A 16,897-nucleotide genomic window follows, 5' to 3' on the forward strand; every position below is an offset into this window, starting at 1 on the left:
ACATTTTTATCAAAGTAGGGTATTTAATAATAATAACAACATAGTAATTATTACATATCAATCTGAAAAATCTCCAAAAAGTTTTTTTGGAGTTTCTAACAAGGCTCAAATTCCTGCCATTTTACTAGGTAATATGGGGATAAAATACAGGCGGAGAGACCATAGCAGTAAAAAAAAAGATGACCAAATGAAAAAAAAATGTAAATCTGTAATTATAAAAGTCTCTGCCCTGTTTAGCTGGCCAGGGTTACAGTGGACATCGTTATGATCATCTCCAGAAATGAATTTTGGAAACCACGCCGCCTTGTACGCAGGAAGGATTCAGAACTAGTTTTGGTGACTCATGCACGTTTTTGTGGCAGGCCCGCAAGTACATCGTGGACTCCATGGGAGAGAGCTATGCCGAAGGGGTCATCCTGGACTTGGAGAAGACGTGGGAGGAATCCGACCCGCGGACGCCCCTCGTCTGTCTCCTGTCTATGGGGTCCGACCCCACGGACTCCATCATCGCCTTGGGGAAGCGACTGAAAACGGAGACCCGCTTCGTGTCCCTGGGCCAGGGCCAGGAGGCCCACGCTCGCAAGCTCTTGCAGCAGACGATGGCGAACGTGAGAACAAGTGTCGGCTTTCATGTTTTGTTGTTAACTTTACAGGTTCTAGAATGCAGTGCGGCAGGGGACTCATGGATTGTAAAGAGCTTCAATTTACGTACTGCCCGCTGTTTACTGAGTGGGAAAAGTATATCTATGAGATAATTTTCATGGGAAAACAGATGCAATTTAAAACCTTTTCTGCTGAGCCTTGACTTATGGAAAACCTACCCACGCAGAACATCTTGTGTGTCCTCAGTCTGCATAATGCCGCCCCCCACTACAGATTCCAAACGCTCAGTATGGCCCGTGGTCCTTGCCCCTGCGCCATATACCCCAGCCCCTCCAGCTGTGTTCTCGGAATCTTCCGTGCTTCCAAGTCCACAACGACGCCGGACCTTCCTTGAGTTCCAGAATGCATAATCTGTGCCCTGGAGTCCCCCAGGCCTGGCCCAGATCCCAGAAGCCAGGAATTTGCCCTTACGTTGTGGTACCAGAGGTTTGAGGAAACCTGGCCTATCGCCTTCCACGCTGGGGCTTCTAGAGCCTCTGTGGATTGCAAATTCCGCAGCATCGTGAACATGTCATGCTCAGGCTTGGCCATTGGGGGCCGCCAAGTGCTGGCAGCCACATGACAGCCCTACTAATGGGTAGTCAAGTCCAGAGTTGGGCAATTTCAGGGACTTAAGTTAACAGGATGCAGGAGGTCCTGCATTTCATCTCTAGCACTTGGCTCCAGGACAAGGCCCTTATGTGTTTACTCTGGCCCAGCCCTCTCTGGGGCATCCAGTTGTGCCTGGAGGATCCCTCCAACTCCGCTCCCTTCTTTCTCCACACTTCGGCCAAGCAAGAGGAGGTGGCTGAACCACTCAGTTTCTCTTTCCTCCTGGAGAGCAAGCAGTTTGGGTTTAGATGCATTTCTGGCTTTTTTTCAGACCAAACCCTACTACTTCTTCTCTGAGTCTGAGCTCTCTGCCACTATCCCAAGACTTCTTTGCCCTCCAGGGAATCTGCCTGCTGAGACAGAACTGGCTTTCTCACCCCCTGCCACTGGGCCCACCATGAAACAACTGAGTGTTAGGTTCTGGCTACTGAATCTAGACACTCACCACTGTGCTGCATCCTGGTCCCTTTCCCCTGGTCTAGAGCTGAGCCCACTGGGTTCTAGAACCTCCGTATTTACCTCCAGGCTCTTCCATCTCCAAGTTGTGCCCTGCCCCCAGCCTGGTGCTGTGCTGTGTTTGATGCACTTCATTTGCAATTGGGAGAGGGAGGGCAGGAGAAGTATGATTGAAGTGTGTCCAGAGATGAAAAAAAAAATCTGTTTTTAAGAATCCCACATCCGGTCTGACATGAGCGCCTGATGGGTCTCCTTCCAGGCCCCTCCCTCCTCTCTTCTTCTGTTCCTCCCTCAGCCAATTATTGGGCTTAGAACAAAAACACTAACAATAACAGGACACTTCCTGAATTTAAAATATTTACTTGTGAAACTAATAATTATAGTTTCAGGCAACCAAATTAGAATTTAAATGGAATATTTTTAACCTTTAGTTTATTCATGTTTTCTTTTTAGTAGTTTAATTTCAAGTAAAATAAAAATGTCATTATTCTTAGCATGATTATAACTTGTCAGAGACAATAGGTTTTTAGAAGTTTTTTAAAAAAGATTTGAGGCAATATGACAGAACCAACTGCCCGAGAATAGCAAAATAAATGATTAGTAGGAAGAACTCAAAACCTTTAATACAGAATGTGGCTATGCAAAGAAGTGAACTTGGCTATGAGAGTCTGTGGGTGAACATTGAAAGTTCTCAGCTGAGAGACTTAGATCAGCTTCACCTGTACATTCGATGAAAGGGAGAGACTGCAATCTTCTTGTTATGTTTTGTATTTAATCTCCTTTTGTTTTGAATGGTAAGGATAGTGTCAATTAAATTTTTCAAAGGACATGCCATATACTTCTAAAGAAAATATCAGGGAATATGTGAAATTCCAAAATGATCAGTTTTATGTGAAACTCTACTAAGATTTTGAATCCGGTGCTTGGTTTGTTTCTTAGGAAGAGATTTAAATAGGCTGCACTAGTTAAATCTAAATGACTCTAAGTTACAGAGTCAATAAAACGGCTGAGGATTATGATATGGACATTGTAGATGATTTTAGCAAAAATATTCTATAGATTAGATATATATTGAGTAAATTATTATTACACGTCCTAAAATTTTGCCTTTGTTGCTTTATACAAGGAATATTCTTATGCTCATATAATAATTTCTGAAAAAGATACAGTTTATTTTCTAAGTCTCTTGTTCTTAGAATGGTCAGATTCTCCAGAGAAATTTCTTCCACATTCTGGAGGGTACATGCCCAGCTACCATTATTCTGGGAACTCAGTGGGAGCCAGGAGGGGATAAGACTCAAAATCAGTGGGTAAACTCACCTGTTTTCAGCGAGGTTCCTGTGCTCTTAACGTGCTGGTTTCCTCCAGTCCAAGCGCCGTCTGTCCTGCCTCCTGCACATAATCAGCTTTCCATCTTCCTTTAGGGGAGGCAGGACCACGACGCAGGTCTGGACTTTCAGTTTTGTGTCGCTCCTGTCACCCGTTCTTGAGTATTTTGGGAGTCATGTGGTATAAATCAGGGTAGACCTCAGCCTTCCCTGAATGCCAGTTGAGGATTCAGCTCTCCCGAGTCCTTGATGGTGTTGTCACTCACATTGTTTCTGGCCTTAAGGGTTCATGCCTTTAAAAAGTCCCTTCACTGTAGTTTGCATGAAATTTTGAGAGAGAGCTGAGCTCAATGGATGTTTTCAATCAACCATCTTTATACTGGGAGGTGCTTTTATCTCTCTTCATGTATCACTTGGTTGTTTTCATGACTCCTACCATATATTATTGGTACAGTTGGCATGCTCCATGCCGGACAAGTACGCGGAATAAAGAAAAAATATAGCTATCTCAGTTAAACATTATCGTATCCTTAGATTTGACCCAGATCAATTTAAAGTGGTTAGTGTGCTTTTCTTTTAAATTTTAACTACTTAATTTTTAAAGAACATACTAAAATCTCTAGAAACAACACAAATAGCCTCATTTCCATTTACTGTTGTCGACACAGGGAGGATGGGCACTTCTGCAGAACTGCCACCTGGGACTGGATTTCATGGATGAGCTGATGGACATCATCGTAGAAGCCGAGACCGTGCATGACGCCTTCCGCCTGTGGATGACCACCGAGGTTCATAAGCGGTTTCCCATCACGCTCCTGCAGATGTCCATTAAATTCACCAACGAGCCTCCGCAGGGCCTCCGGGCAGGGCTGAAAAGAACATACGGCGGTGAGTCAAGGAATTCCTTCAAGTGTGTGGAGTGCTTGTACTTAAATTGTTTTCTTAAAGAAAGTATGAAAACTGAATCGGCTAGGATATAATTAGAGCAAATAGAACTGTTATTCAACACGGTGGGGAGGGGATGGCTGGTTCCCTTGGTCATGCGCCTTTGGGACGTGCTCTGGCAGTGACAGGACACCAGCGCTCAGAATTTCCCAGCTTTTATTTTGCCCATTTGCCCAATATTGCTCTACTCTGGCCTTTGCTGTTCTCTGCTGGACACTTACCTTTTTATGTTAACATCTCAAGGTGATATTTTCTCATTTGTGGTTGTCATGCCCCATACCTAAAGTAGGACAGGAGCCTCTTCCAAGAGGAGAGGCTGAGTTAAAATTACGGCCTGCCTCCATGTCATGCAGCCATAGGTCAGAATGTCGGAACGGTAGCTAAGTTGGAAATCAAACAAAAGCAACAAAACCAGACCAGAACGCCCCTCCAGTCACAACCGGAAATGAGATTACTCTCTTTGCCTTTGCTTCCTCTGCGTCACAGCTTCCTGTCTGCGAAAAGCATGGACCTCAGAGTTAGCAACCCTGATTCCGGCCCTTCCTGAACAGGTGCTTTGTCTTCTTGAGTGCTGGTCACTCAGACGACCAGAACATCAAGTTATCTTACATGTAAAATGAGGACAATAAAATCTATCCAGGATGATTGGAATACAATGTATTTAAAATAATAATGAATAGAATAATTATTACATATCAATCTGAAAAATCTACAAAGAGATTTTTTTGGAGTTGCTAACAAGGCTTAAATTTCTGCCAGTTTACAAGGTAATAGGATAAAATAGACGTGGAAGGGTGATGACAGTGAAAAAGATTACCAAATGGAAAAATATAGGATTATATATAATATAATTAATATAACATAATATGTTATGTTATACACATATATACATATACGATAATCATTATTTTGGGAATATACTCAGGTTGCAATGAACTTACATATACACTATTAACAATTTAATATTAATTAAAATAGTTTGCGTATATGACCCAAATAATAACAATACTATAAATTTTATTATCGTTATTATTCAATAGTAGCAGTAGATGTAGTAATAGTAGTAATAGTACCAGCATTTATTTTACCACCATTATTCTTCCACTTCTATTTATTCCTACATAATCTCGTTAGATTGGCAGGAACCTGATCCAGGTAAGCAAGCCCCTCTTCCCCTGAAATCTATTTGCAGATTTTTCAGGGAGCAATGTCCTCTGGATGCCCAAAAGTAAATGATAGTGGTCATATGAATGCGATAAAAATAATTCAAAATAAGAGACGTTCACTATTAGGATTTTACAAAAATTAGTGACATACAAGTAACAGAAAATAAAGATGTTTTGAGAGATGATACTGTTTTTCACCCAACCGACCGCGACAAGGTGTGAGCCAAGACCTGCTGGACGTGAGCGGCGTGGCACAGTGGAAGCCCATGCTGTACGCGGTGGCTTTCCTGCACTCCACGGTCCAGGAGAGGCGGAAGTTTGGTGCCCTGGGGTGGAACATCCCTTACGAATTCAACCAAGCGGACTTTAATGCCACGGTGCAGTTCCTCCAAAACCACTTAGATGACATGGACATTAAGAAGGTACTGTGCGCACGCCGCCGGTGATTGTGGGCTTGGGTCCTCAAGCTTTGGGGTAAATCCTGTAAGAGCGATGCTTTTCTGTGCTTACAGAGTCAATACGTTGAAGTCATAGCCACTTGGGTCACACTTGGCTCTTGATTTCATGTAAAAAGCAAATGGATTTTGATTATCTTTTTATTTCGCAGAGGCATGTTGACACTGCATATAAGACAACCTAACAGAGTCTATTGGAGGGAGGAACGAGTAGGGAAACCTCGTTTGTAAATTTTTGAAAATGAAAATGAGAGTCTACGTTATTTTTGAAGTGTGGGCTTTTTAACGAATTGCCTCAATATTCTCAAAAAATACACATTTTTAATGTTGAAATTAAAGTATGAAAATATGAATGCATCAAGAGAGTCTGTTTTGAGTTATGACCACGAGTTTGGAGAGATTGCTCATATTGTCTATTTAATTTTCTTTCTGCATTTCTCACATTACTGATGGATTGATAAACGAATGAGTGAATGAATGAATGAATGACATTGGTGACAATGAACACATAAGTGTTACTTGGTAGAGATGAAGACAAGTTCACTTCTTTCTACACAATTATTCTATAAATTTCCCAGGGCGTCTCCTGGACCACCGTCCGCTACATGATAGGCGAGATTCAGTATGGAGGCCGAGTCACTGATGACTATGATAAGAGATTGTTGAACACATTTGCTAAGGTTTGGTTCAGTGAAAATATGTTTGGACCAGATTTCTGCTTTTACCAAGGATACAATATTCCAAAATGCAGCACAGTGGATAACTATCTTCATTATATCCAGGTTTGTCGACATCAGAATTTTACACATAGAGCAAATATCCACAGCATTTGAGCTTTTTGTTATTTATTTACACTATATATACTTCCTTTAATATAAATTTTAATGGTCATGCGTATTGAACCGTCTGCCGTAGATGCTTTTCTTCATATGTTTATATTTGCCTGACGATTAAAATGTTTGTATTTGTTCTGAGCGTGTGTTTTGCGCAAATTCCCTCCTCCCTTCTCTTTTAATGCTTCAGTGAGGACTATTCTTGGAGAGGTGACAGATAGGGCATATTTAGAACTTGGGGACTACACAAACCCCCTGGAGCTCTCTACCTGTGAGACTTCAGCTTCCTGTGATAATTGGGCAGAGGCAGCCTCTAGACTCAGTCTCTTCTACTTTTCAGTCTACTGGCATCATCCCATAACATCTGTCCTTCGTTCTGGCCTAATGGACAGCATATGAGTATGTTCAGGAACCCATTCTGTATAAGAGCCCCCTCAGTCAGGGCCGGATACTACCTCATAGCTGGGGAGGAGGTGGGGGATGCGGGGGAGCTGTCCTGTGTAGAGTGGTGAGCAGCAACCCTGGCCTCTGCCCACTAGATGTCAGCAGCACCCCCTTCCCAGTTGTGACAACCAATAACATCTTCAGAGATGGCCCAATGTCCCCTGAAGGTACAGAGTCACATGGCTCTAAGAAAGAGAATGAGATAGATTTTGACAGGAAATTTGAGGACAATTTTGATTTGTGTTTCAGGGTAACTACATTTTCTGTCTCTATACCTTAAATTCCTTAGATCGTTATTTAGCAATCTCTTTTGCTTCTATCTAAGATTTATCTCAAAGAACAAACCAAAGCACAACAACCCCAAAGGACTAAATTTATTAGTATATTTAGAGGTTCTGTGATAAATAAATGTGATGAGTTTATCATATATTACCACCTCTATACTTTTATTAATTTAAATCAACAAATATGTTTCTTAATCACACTAACGTGTCTTTAATCATTAGCACTGAATGAGAAAATGCCTACGAAGGTATAAATTTAGATATGCCTGTACGTATATTTACTTATACATACCTCATTTTACAACGAATTTGCGGTTGCTCATAAAAAGACATTGTGTAAAAAGGAATAAAATGAGGGAGTAGAAGAGAGAGAAAATATAAGGACAATATAAAGCTTAGGGTGCTGTTTGCACATAGAAATATATATATCGAATTGCAGGTAAACTTTCTCCCTTTCAAATAGTCAAGGAAGATTTTTGCCTGCTCGTTCAGCTTCTGTCTCTCGCTCTCCACGTCTTGCTGTCTGTCTTTCTGGCTAACGTAGTTGCTCTCTCAATATTTCTCTTTTCCTGGTCTTTCCTCGGGAGAGTACAGTTTCCTTTTTTGGGCCCTAATTGCTAAAACTGTCACTTTCTGATATCTTAAAAACACGGTAACCGTCAGTTATAGAACATTTGTTTTAACAGCTGGCTTGAATTAAATGAGACCTTCAGAGAACAAACTACCAATCCAAAGCTCCCTTTCTATCTTATATATTATAAAATAAGACAGCATCCCTTTGATTACCTTTGCTTAAGGTACAGGCATTTAAGAACTTGGAGCCTATTTTGTTTTTCAATGTTAATTTTTTTCAAGGCAACTTTAGATTTCTTTTCTGGAGAAATGATTGCGATTGTAGCATGACCGAGATAAGACAGATCATGTAAATACTTATCCCAATGAAAACATGTTTCTTTCCTAAGAAAGTATAATTTATTTATTTATTTATTTATTTATTATTTTTTTTATTAAGTTCATTGGGGTAACATTGGTTAATACAATTATATAATTTTCAGGTGTACATTATAATTTGACATCTATGTATTCTGTTGTGTGATTACCACTCAGAGTTCAGTTTCCTTCAGCTACCATATATTTGATCCCCTTTACCCACTTCACCCTCCTCCATCCCCCTATAATTGACTACCTTCACCCCATCTAGATCTCCCATCATCCCCCATCCCCTACCCTCTGGTAACCACTAGTCCATTGTCCATGTCTCTGAATCTCTGTTTGTCCTGTTCATTTGTTGCTTTTAGGTTTATATCCTACATATAAGTAATATCATGTGATTTTCTACTTTTTCTGTCTGGCTTATTTCGCTTAGCATGATTATCTCAAGGTCCATCCATGTTGTCGCAAATGGCAGTATTTCATCTCTTCTTATGGCTGAGTAATATTCCATCGTATATATGTACCACAGTTTCTTTAGCCAGTCATTTATTGTAGGACACTTCAGTTGCTTCCATGTCCTGGCCACTGTGAATAATGCTGCTATGAACATTGGTGTGCAAATATCTTTTTGGATATGGGTTGTCAAGTCTTTGGGGGTAAATACCCAGTAGTGGGATTGCGGGATCATATGGTAGATCAATTCTTAGTTTTTGAGGAACCTCCATACTGTTTTCCATAGTGGCTGCACCAATTTGCAGTCCCACCAAAAGTGAATGAGGGTTCCTTTTTCTCTGCATCCTCTCCAACATTTATTATTACTTAAGACAGTATAATTTAATTGGTGCTTATGTCAGCAGTCTTTGCTTACCTGGGGTATTTGCTGTTTAGGGCTTACCCAACTATGACAGCCCTGAGGTCTTCGGGCTGCACCCCAATGCCGACATCACCTACCAGAGCAAGCTGGCCAAGGACGTGCTCGACACTATCCTGGGCATCCAACCCAAGGACACCTCTGGCGGAGGGGACGAGACCCGGGAGGCCGTGGTGGCCCGGCTGGCTGATGATATGCTGGAAAAGCTACCCCCTGACTACAGCCCTTTTGAAGTGAGTTGAAATCCTAACAAAATATCAGCTGTGGATGTGTCTGCTGAGGAATGAGGAAGGAGGGGAAAATATTTTTCTGAAATTAAAAAAATATGTATTTTAAAAATCTCTCTTCTTGGAAAACCAGAAAAAGATTTTGCATCTATAAATGTGATCATTTCCAAATGTAGATCATAAGGAAACGATGAGAATGTTAATAGTCATAATTAAATTACTGATGGGTTGGGATTCCTTTTGTAGAACTTTCTCTTGAGGTCCTCACATTGCTATTTGTTCAGAGGAAAGTAATGTATTCTTAGAAAAGCCGATTATTTTTTAAAAATGTTACGCAATTTAACGCACACCTTAAACTCTGGGCCTTCTTAATTTCATGGAGTGTATGTCTACATCATTAACTCTTTGCAGCTCCTTCATCTCACGAGTTTTAAAAATCGATTTGTCTTTTTAATATGCAGGTAACTTCTAAGCAAACTTATGAGTATGAAAGTTAATTTTTAGACATTTTAGCAAATAGTGTGGAAAGACTTACTCTGAAAACGCTTTTAAACCTTTGAGAAAAGCAAAAGTAACTGGCTTACTTTCCATGTCCTCATAAGAGATGACCTGGACTAACTACGTGACACTTTTGTCACAGGGCCACCATGTTTTTTTGTATATTGCCCCTTTTCCACCTAGTTTCAAAAGGCAACCTACAACATTTTGTTTCTTTAGCATCCTTTTATTTTCCACGAAGCAGACTATTTTGACTGCTGATACTGTAGACTGAACTTGAGAACCTTTCGCCAAGGGAATAACATCTCTGGGAAGAAACTCTGATCGCTTGCTTAGAGAAAAATCAATATTGCAATCAGCTTTCATAAACGCCTTTCATTATAGATGTATCAGGAAAAAGGTCATTCATGTCTAGCGGTGGTTGAAATTTATGAAGCATTAAAATATCTAAAAACACAGCAATTACATAAACAAATAAATATGGTAAGTAATGGGGTTTAGAAGCGTCTCCCTCCGTTTGCTGAATTTGTCAGCGCTGACTTAGGACAAAGCGACTCAGCCTAGCACAACAGCTGATCCAGAGAAGATTCTTAATAAATACTTGGGAGATGGAAATGATTGGGTGGATGGGTAGATGGATACTTTGATGGAAAACAGAAAACTTTGAAAACACAAGCATGGTTTTTCGAGGCAGTCAGCAGAATGGTTGTGCACGTGTCCATGTCCATCTGTGTGCGTCCATGCCCATTTGTGTGTGTCCGTGTGTGTTTGTTAGTTTTAGATTGGCAATAAGTGATTATTTCTCAGTGAGCACACTTGCTGTTTGGAAGGCTACATGGTTCTGGCCATACATTTTATATTATTCTGTGAATTAATGGCTGCCTGTTTTCTCCCACATGGGATGAGAAAAATAGGCCGGCCGTCTAAGAGATATTTCTTTTCTTATTTCTTCTTCCCTGTTTTTTGACAGCGGAGAAAAAAAAAAAAGCTTATGGAGTTGTAAAATTTGGGACCTTTTGGAAGCCCCAGTTGCATAAACATGTCTAATTTTTAACATGTGCTGAATGTCTCCACGGCAGGTAAGAGAGAGGCTGCAGAAGATGGGGCCGTTCCAGCCAATGAACATTTTCCTCAGGCAGGAGATAGACAGGATGCAGAGAGTGCTCACCCTGGCCCGAAGCACCCTGACCGAGCTAAAACTCGCTATCGATGGCACCATCATCATGAGTGAAAATCTTCGAGATGCATTGAATTGCATGTTTGATGCCAGAATCCCTGCTCAGTGGAAAAAAGTACGTTTAAATCTGCTCCGACTCTGCCTGATCACTTTATCGTTGTGAATAATTATCATTGGCAAGTGGAAGGCATCTAAGGATAATTTACTTAAAAGTGTCCTTTTGCTTAGGGACTAATCCCCTTATAGTCCTATAGTTTTAGACTGTAGGTGAGGAAGGAAATTATGTAGCATCTCCCACATATTAGGCGCTCTGCTGGGCAATTTAGATGCGTTATTTCATTTAAATCTTACATTTTATTGCCCTCATTTTACAGATGAGGAACTCGAGGTTGAGAGAGGTTAAATCTTTTCCCAAATTACACAACTAAGCAGTCCAAGAATCAGAATTTAAACCCAAGCTCTTGCTCTTCAAAGCCCATGACACTAGTTTCACAGAATAGCATGTTCTGAAATACACTCACGTCAAAAGTCACACCAAAGAGGAGCATTTTCCTTTTTTTCTGTCTGTAGATAGGCGAGTATATGTATCTCAAGATAGCAAGAGTGCTTACTGATTACCTGTTGGTAATTGTGCTAAATACCAGATGTGGTTTTAAGAAATAGTTTTCTCCTTGGAAATGTAGAAGGACTGCTGGAGTATCTTTTAAAGAAGGAAAATGTGTGTATTTGAGGGAAGGGAAAGCAATGACATCCATTTCTTTGTTCTATATTTAAGTGTGTGTGTGTGTGTGTGTGTGTGCGCGCGCGCGTGCGTGCGTTGTATGCAAATGCATTTTGTGGGGAGATGTCAGTAAAATTGTTAAGATTAATTATGGCGGAGGAAATACATGGAAAAGTGCAGGGGGTGTTGCTGCACTCCCGCCCCTGAGAAATCTAGATCTGCCATGGCTTCCGTTGTTCTGCCTGGACACTGCCAACACCCGGGGTGACTCTGCACCCACAGCAGGAGCTCCTCAAATCCTTGACCCCCCAGCTCTCTCCAAATGTCTCTGCTCCAGGGTTTTCACGCCTACTCCCCTTCGGAAAGGCATAGGCTCTTCCCTCCCTGAAAGTTCAGCGGGAGGAGGGAACTGGGGTGGATGCGGGTAGAGAAACGATTCACCCACTTGCAGCCTGAAGCTATGAACGCCAGGTGAACCCGGTCTGTGCCCGGGTGCAGTTTCCTCCAGCTGCACTCAGCGGACGGGGAGAGGCCGGGAAAGGCGGGTGATTGAGGTCGTGCCATGTTGGGCTTCACTAGGCAAGTGCCATGAAGGAGGTGTTAGTTTTCTGGGGCTGCATAGCTGGGTGGTTTAAACAACGGCGACTTATTGTCTCACAGGTCCGGAGGTGGGAAGTCCAAACGCAGGGTGTCTTCAGGGCTCCCCTGCGAAGACTTTCTGTGAAACCAGAGCACACAGAGCAGAGGAGTGTGGGTCCCCTGCAGAGAGAATGGGGCTAGGTTTCTGAGCATGTACCCCCATCTTTCCCACTGCTGATAGGACTGTCCTGCACATCTGCCGCCCCCGTGCCGAGCTGTCGACATGCATTTTAGGAGCTTGGTGTTGTTTCTGTTTCTCCCCCACAAGTTGGGTGGGTCCTCGGCCCCACACAGTCACAGTGGGACCCACTTGATGGCGGCCTTGCCACCATCAATCACTGTCACTGTGCTCCACCGGGAGTGAAGTCAGCACGGGAGGAGGGAGAGATGAACAAGGGCCACTGGGTCTAATCTTCCCAGATCAGAATAGAGCCATGGGTCTGACTTCAGCGCACACACAGACGACTGGGAACTGTAGGGGACGTGTGATGAGCACAACCTGTCTATCACGCTCCACCTCCCCCACGTCAGATGTGCTTCTTTACCTTCTCGAAGTAAGGGGAGCGAGGGCACAGAGGAGCTTAGTGTTATGTGAATGGAGCTCCCTCTCCTTGGAAGGAAATATAGTTGTGGAGATGACATGCAAGAAGACAGTGTTTGACGAGATTTAAAGTGGGAATGTGGGAATGACACAGAAGGACATGAGGATGGTTAGAGGTCAGAGGTCACAGGTCACGAAATAAGAAGGTGGGGTATGAAATGAGTCGTTCCCATGGATCCCGCTGTCAACAAAAATGAGTAATGAAAGTAAATAAACACAGTATATGGGTTCTGAACTGGATTCTGGAGGCAGAATACCTGGATTCAAATCATGTGTCTGCCACATCCAAGCCGTGCAACCTCGAATAAGCTACATGTTTTGCCATACCTAAGTTTTCTCATCTCTAAAGTGGGAATTACTATATGTCCTACAGTTACTGTTCCTGTGAGGATTAAAGGAGTCGATGAATGTAAAGTGCTTAGAACAGTGCCTGGCATCCGCTTGGTGCTGTAGGTGCTTGCTATCACTAGCACCAAAACCCCACACCTCTAACGCCACCGCTGTCATCATCACCGCCCCCGTCACCGTCACCCCCACCACCACCACCAATACCATCTCCCACAACCACCACTGGTACTGTTGCCATCCTCATCATCCTCATCCCCATCCTCATCCTCATGAGGACAGAGTGGAAGAGTAATCCAGGAGCCAAACTGATACATAAGAGGGAGTGACCAGTAGGCGGTAGAAACAAGAAGGGTTGAGGATGATACGTCCAAATGGTGTGAGACTCAAAAGAAGGGAATAATGGGAAGTGACAACTTATAACCTGTCAGAAGCAGTGAGAGTCTCTGCACCTCTCCTGGTCCTGAGGGCTGTGTAGTAGACAGTAGCCTACATGCTGAGAAGGTTACAAGGGAAGCGGTCTTTTCTGGGTGACAGGGAACCAGTTACAGAAGAGGTGGTAGATGTTCAGGGAAGAGGCGAAGGATCTAGAGGAGTTTGCTGATCGTGGTACTGAGGATGCTGAGGGTGCAGTGGGAAGACTTGGGAGGACAGGAGAGCTGGGGTTTGGGTCAGATTGGAGGATACACAGAGAGGGCAGCATCTGGAGATGAGTTTGGGTCATGGGGTTACTGGAGGCTCGGCCTTTTGGAGATGCCTCAGGTAAACGGGAAGGTGAGACCTCACAAGGTTAGAGCTGATGGTCTCATGGAAGAGACTCACTCGGTGCTGAGTCTCTGATACCTCCTCTAGGGCTTCCTCAGATCCCAAGGCGTGGGTCCTGCAGGTAGTATGAAGTACCTGGGGAGTGCCCTTCCCGCTGTCTTTCCATCTGATTTGATGATGCCACCATCCATCCTTCTAGTCACACAGTTTAGAAATGCAGAATCAGCTTCGTCCAGACGCCTTCTTCTCACCTTCGATAAGCTCATTGCCAAGGCCAGAGAGTTTTCTCTCTGGATTGCCTTTCCTCATTGCCAACAACAGAGAAAGAACCTACCTGGCCGATGCAGGTTTGTTCCCCTCTAAACCAGCTCCCCCAGCATGGTCGGCACCTGGGAGGATCTGGAACAGGGATTCTTGCCAGGAGGCCTCTGTCAGTGGTTCCCTGTGCCCTCAGATCAAATGCAGTATTAACATTTCCCTTTTAGTTAATACATCTATAAAGATAGGATAAAATGAGTTACCTAATTTTTAAATTATGGTCTTTTTATACAGGTTTCTATTTTACTCAATATATTCTCAGGGCCTTTTGAAAAATAGGCAAATTAATTCTTAAGAAAGTTGAAATTCAAGAGTTATATCTACCCAGGTTGATCATTACACTTATTCATACATAAAATATTGCAATTATAGGAAAACGTTATAAAATATAATTTGGAGATGCCTGCCAGTGTGGCTGCTGATAACATTAATGACATACCCACACCAATTGTAATAATAGAAGCTCCACATGAGAATTCAGGCAGAATGTTACAGGCAATGAATGCAATTAACTTGGTGGTAAAGGGACCTATATTTCCATTTGTGCTTCTTCATCAGAGGAAATCAAAGTGCTTGGTAAGGGACGAAAACTTCAGAAGATAACTGTTGTTTGCCTCATTAAAAATGATAAATGGAGAAAGGTTTTTGCAGGTTATTATCCAAAGAATATATTTTAAAGTGTTGATTAGACCATGAGCACATTTACGTAAATAGAAATCCTGTTTTATAGTGTATCTATTGGAAAAGTAACCTAAGGAAAAATAGTTGAAACCTGTTAAATGTAATTCAGTTAATTGTTTTAATTGCTTTATAGCAGAATTGGTAATGAATATATTCATACTTGGAAGGTGATTCTATTGACAAGACGTCTTGGAGAGCATCTGAGCTCTGAATCGATCTGGTATTCATGTGATGGTTACCAATTCTATCATAATATCTTAAGGAGGAGGAACCATTTGGAAACCTAAATTTCAGAATGCCAAAGGAATTCATGTCTTTAGGACTTTTAAGTTCTAAACATGGAATTGATATTTCATCATTTTTTTTCTGTGAACATAGCCAGTTACACAGCAGAATTAAACCTGTATTCATTGTTTTAATGTATGCATTTCAGGTATCATGGGTTTCAAGTACGTTGGGTTTCTGGTTTACTGAACTTATAGAAAGAAACTGCCAGTTCACCTCTTGGGTTTTCAATGACCGACCCCATTGCTTCTGGATGACAGGCTTTTTTAACCCCCAAGGATTTTTAACTGCAATGCGACAGGTAACAGCTCTGACTTGAACCTCTTGTATTATAATTTTCCTCTATAAGGTTTGCTTCTTTTGTTGTAGTTTAAAAGAATATAATAAGACAGAGAACGACTATCTCTTTTGGGCACTAGCTATTACATTGTCCTGAACATAAACCCAGCAACTCGTTTCTCAGGCTGCTAACTTGAATTTCAAAATATTTGTTTGTTATTTTTTGTATTTGATTTTATATTTTACATATATATATTTGAAAGTGCAAGTGGTTAATTTGGGACACAGATATTTGTTCTGAGAGAATCTTTTTGACTTTAAATACTTTAAATACTGTTCTACTTCCTTTGAATTGGGGGTAATTCATCATCACTGTTACGCTGTTTATATTAAGACAAAACCTCCAATTGCTGATTTTATCCTTGGCTTTTGTTCTTGCCTCGAGTAGGAGATAACTCGGGCCAACAAAGGCTGGGCTCTGGACAACATGGTGCTTTGCAACGAAGTCACCAAGTGGATGAAGGACGACATTTCTGCCCCTCCTGCAGAGGGTGTCTATGTGTACGGCTTGTATCTTGAAGGTGCTGGCTGGGACAAGAGGAACATGAAACTCATTGAGTCCAAACCCAAAGTGCTCTTTGAGTTGATGCCTGTCATAAGGATTTACGCAGAAAACAACAGTAAGTTTTCTTGCATATTTAAAGATGGTTGGTATTATTGGATTGACTGACGTCATGAACACAGGATCTCATTATTTTTGTTATCATGTAATAAGGCTTTGACTATTTTATCAACTAGATTCACATTCGTACCCATGTTTAAGGAGTATTTATTGACTACTAGGCTCTTTCTTGAGGCTGTTTGGGAGGCAATGGTTCTAGATGATTCTTGCCTATATAATAAAGTAGATAAAATATATATGGACACTCATAAAGGTTAGCTTATGAGATAAGAAACAAGAGTTTGGAATAGATAATCAGTGGTGGGAAAGGAGAGGTGAAGTGGGAGGAAGTGGTCAGGGCATTGGGGCCTGGATGAGCTTGGAAGGGTGGATATGATGAGGTGGAGCAAGCGGTGGAAAGAAGGCTTTCTAGGCAGGATTGCCCAGGGCTCCCTGGAGGTGGTGGCTCCACTAGTTTGGAGATTTAAGCCAGGTCGTGAAATCCAGACTGAACTCAGGGACATTTGATTTAATCCAGTTGCTAATGATAAACTGCTGGATTCATATTTCAGCCTATGAATGTAATGATACTTCTTTGAAGCATACACATTATTCTACCTTGACAAAATCATCAAAGCTGTATTTGGCAAGTCTAAAAATATATAAACTGTTTTCCATCATTGGCTTGATGTTTTCTGGAAGCTTTTGTTGTTTTATTTCACTCAGCTAAC

The 16,897-nt window shown here is 41.9% G+C and overlaps 1 protein-coding gene across 3 annotated transcripts in view; it reads left to right on the plus strand.

The window, feature by feature from the left end:
- The window catches only part of DNAH5 (dynein axonemal heavy chain 5), a 226,859-nt gene that overhangs the window by 201,426 nt on the left and 8,536 nt on the right, over positions 1-16,897 (plus strand). For all 3 annotated transcript variants that reach the window (XM_039842769.1, XM_039842767.1, XM_039842768.1), the window contains exons 71-78: positions 363-608; positions 3,707-3,926; positions 5,366-5,571; positions 6,183-6,386; positions 8,987-9,202; positions 10,774-10,986; positions 15,375-15,527; positions 15,954-16,185. In XM_039842769.1, coding sequence (XP_039698703.1) covers positions 363-608; positions 3,707-3,926; positions 5,366-5,571; positions 6,183-6,386; positions 8,987-9,202; positions 10,774-10,986; positions 15,375-15,527; positions 15,954-16,185 — 1,690 coding nt within the window. The remainder of the gene's footprint in view (positions 1-362; positions 609-3,706; positions 3,927-5,365; positions 5,572-6,182; positions 6,387-8,986; positions 9,203-10,773; positions 10,987-15,374; positions 15,528-15,953; positions 16,186-16,897) is intronic.

The sequence above is a fragment of the Pteropus medius genome, unplaced genomic scaffold (genome assembly GCF_902729225.1).
Source record: "Pteropus medius unplaced genomic scaffold, Ma_sr-lr_union100, whole genome shotgun sequence".
Lineage (NCBI taxonomy): Eukaryota > Metazoa > Chordata > Mammalia > Chiroptera > Pteropodidae > Pteropus > Pteropus medius.